This window comes from Etheostoma spectabile, chromosome 5 (genome assembly GCF_008692095.1).
Source record: "Etheostoma spectabile isolate EspeVRDwgs_2016 chromosome 5, UIUC_Espe_1.0, whole genome shotgun sequence".
NCBI lineage: Eukaryota > Metazoa > Chordata > Actinopteri > Perciformes > Percidae > Etheostoma > Etheostoma spectabile.
Genome location: NC_045737.1, coordinates 22,050,575 through 22,052,017, shown reverse-complemented (window position 1 = coordinate 22,052,017; position 1,443 = coordinate 22,050,575). Strand labels below are relative to the sequence as shown.

The window sequence follows — 1,443 nt, the reverse complement described above, 5'->3', positions numbered from 1 at the left end:
AGGATTTTTTTAGCACTCTGCTGTGTTTTTAAAAGGATCTCATGAGCCCATAAAGATGGGGAATGTTTTTCTAACTCATCAAACCCAGTGTCAGTGTAAATGTCTACACATCACAAGCATTTTGTGCACGCTCTGTGACTGCAGCTCTGTTGACAGGGGTATAAAGTGACAAATTAGGAAATGGCTTTGCTGCCCTGCTGTGCTGGTCTACAGTAGCATCTATCACACTGCGTTGTGCCAACTGTCGCAGGATGGTCTCACCTCTAGTAAATGACTTGGTCCATATGTTGGCTTTCACTGACTCAGGCTTTTTTTTTTTAAACAAAAGAACTAATCTAGCTAAACTTTGCTGAGTGCAGTAAAACAGAATGCCTGTTCTTTTACCACCATGTTTTGTTGATTGAAGGGTTATTTTCAGCACACATATGGTGTTTAAGAATCTGTTTCGTAACTTAATAAAATACCCAGTCATTACTTTAAAGAGATTTTCACCTGCATCAGTGCATGTGTTGCGCTATTTGTCCAGGACAAATGCTTGATGGTTGATGCTTAACTTGTGGTATTTTAACAATACACTAACTACCAAACTGAGACACTGAAGCAGAAGCACCCTTTTGCTGTTTAGGATAATTTATAACAGATGTACAATAAAAAGAAACTCTGGTTTATTGTATTTGTATATGTTTTGTTTTATTCAGACCTTGTGGCATCTCTGAAGCCTGAGTATGTTGCTCCCATGGTCCTCTGGCTCTGTCATGAACAATGCCAAGACAGTGGAGCACTATTTGAGGTATACAAAAAAATAAAATACACTTCTCTTTAATAAGATGAGTATGATATCACTCCCGCTGTACTGTCTGTAGCTTTGTATCTATTTTTTTTTGTATTTTGCAATTGAGAACAGTATTGTCCCATTAACATATTTAATCCTCATGAATAGACATCATATTTTATATCTGTGTGTTTGCTCATCGGCTCGTTTCATCTCGTTTTAGGTCGGTGCAGGCTGGATTGGTAAATGTGAGTAATGTGTGTATTTTTCCTGAGGAAATGTCTGTATGCATCTATGATATTCATAAGCCCTTGGTTCACTACTACTGTATGTGTGTGATTTTGACTAACCAGCAACCTCTTTATTTGTGTGTTTCCATGTGTGCAGTGCGCTGGGAGCGCTCTCAGGGCTGCATTGTGAGACAGAAGAACCAACCCATGACTCCTGAGGCTGTCCGGGACCAGTGGGACAAAATCTGTGATTTCACAGATGCCACCAAGCCTACTAGCATACAAGGTCAGCAATGAACCTACAAAAACACATGTGCATGTGCATACAAAGAGGCCATACTGTATATGCACCCTTACATTTGCATGTGCATTCACACACACTTTCAAAGAGCCATACAAGATGCCATGATTTTCATGTGGTCTAGTATTCTATATAAGATT

At 39.4% G+C, this 1,443-nt stretch overlaps 1 protein-coding gene across 1 annotated transcript in view; it reads left to right on the top strand.

Annotated features, from left to right (window-relative positions):
- hsd17b4 (hydroxysteroid (17-beta) dehydrogenase 4) overlaps positions 1-1,443 on the top strand; it is a 23,391-nt gene that overhangs the window by 7,034 nt on the left and 14,914 nt on the right. Inside the window, exons 9-11 of the mRNA XM_032516140.1 lie at positions 699-790; positions 996-1,020; positions 1,160-1,288. Of these exons, the coding sequence (XP_032372031.1) occupies positions 699-790; positions 996-1,020; positions 1,160-1,288 (246 nt within the window). The remainder of the gene's footprint in view (positions 1-698; positions 791-995; positions 1,021-1,159; positions 1,289-1,443) is intronic.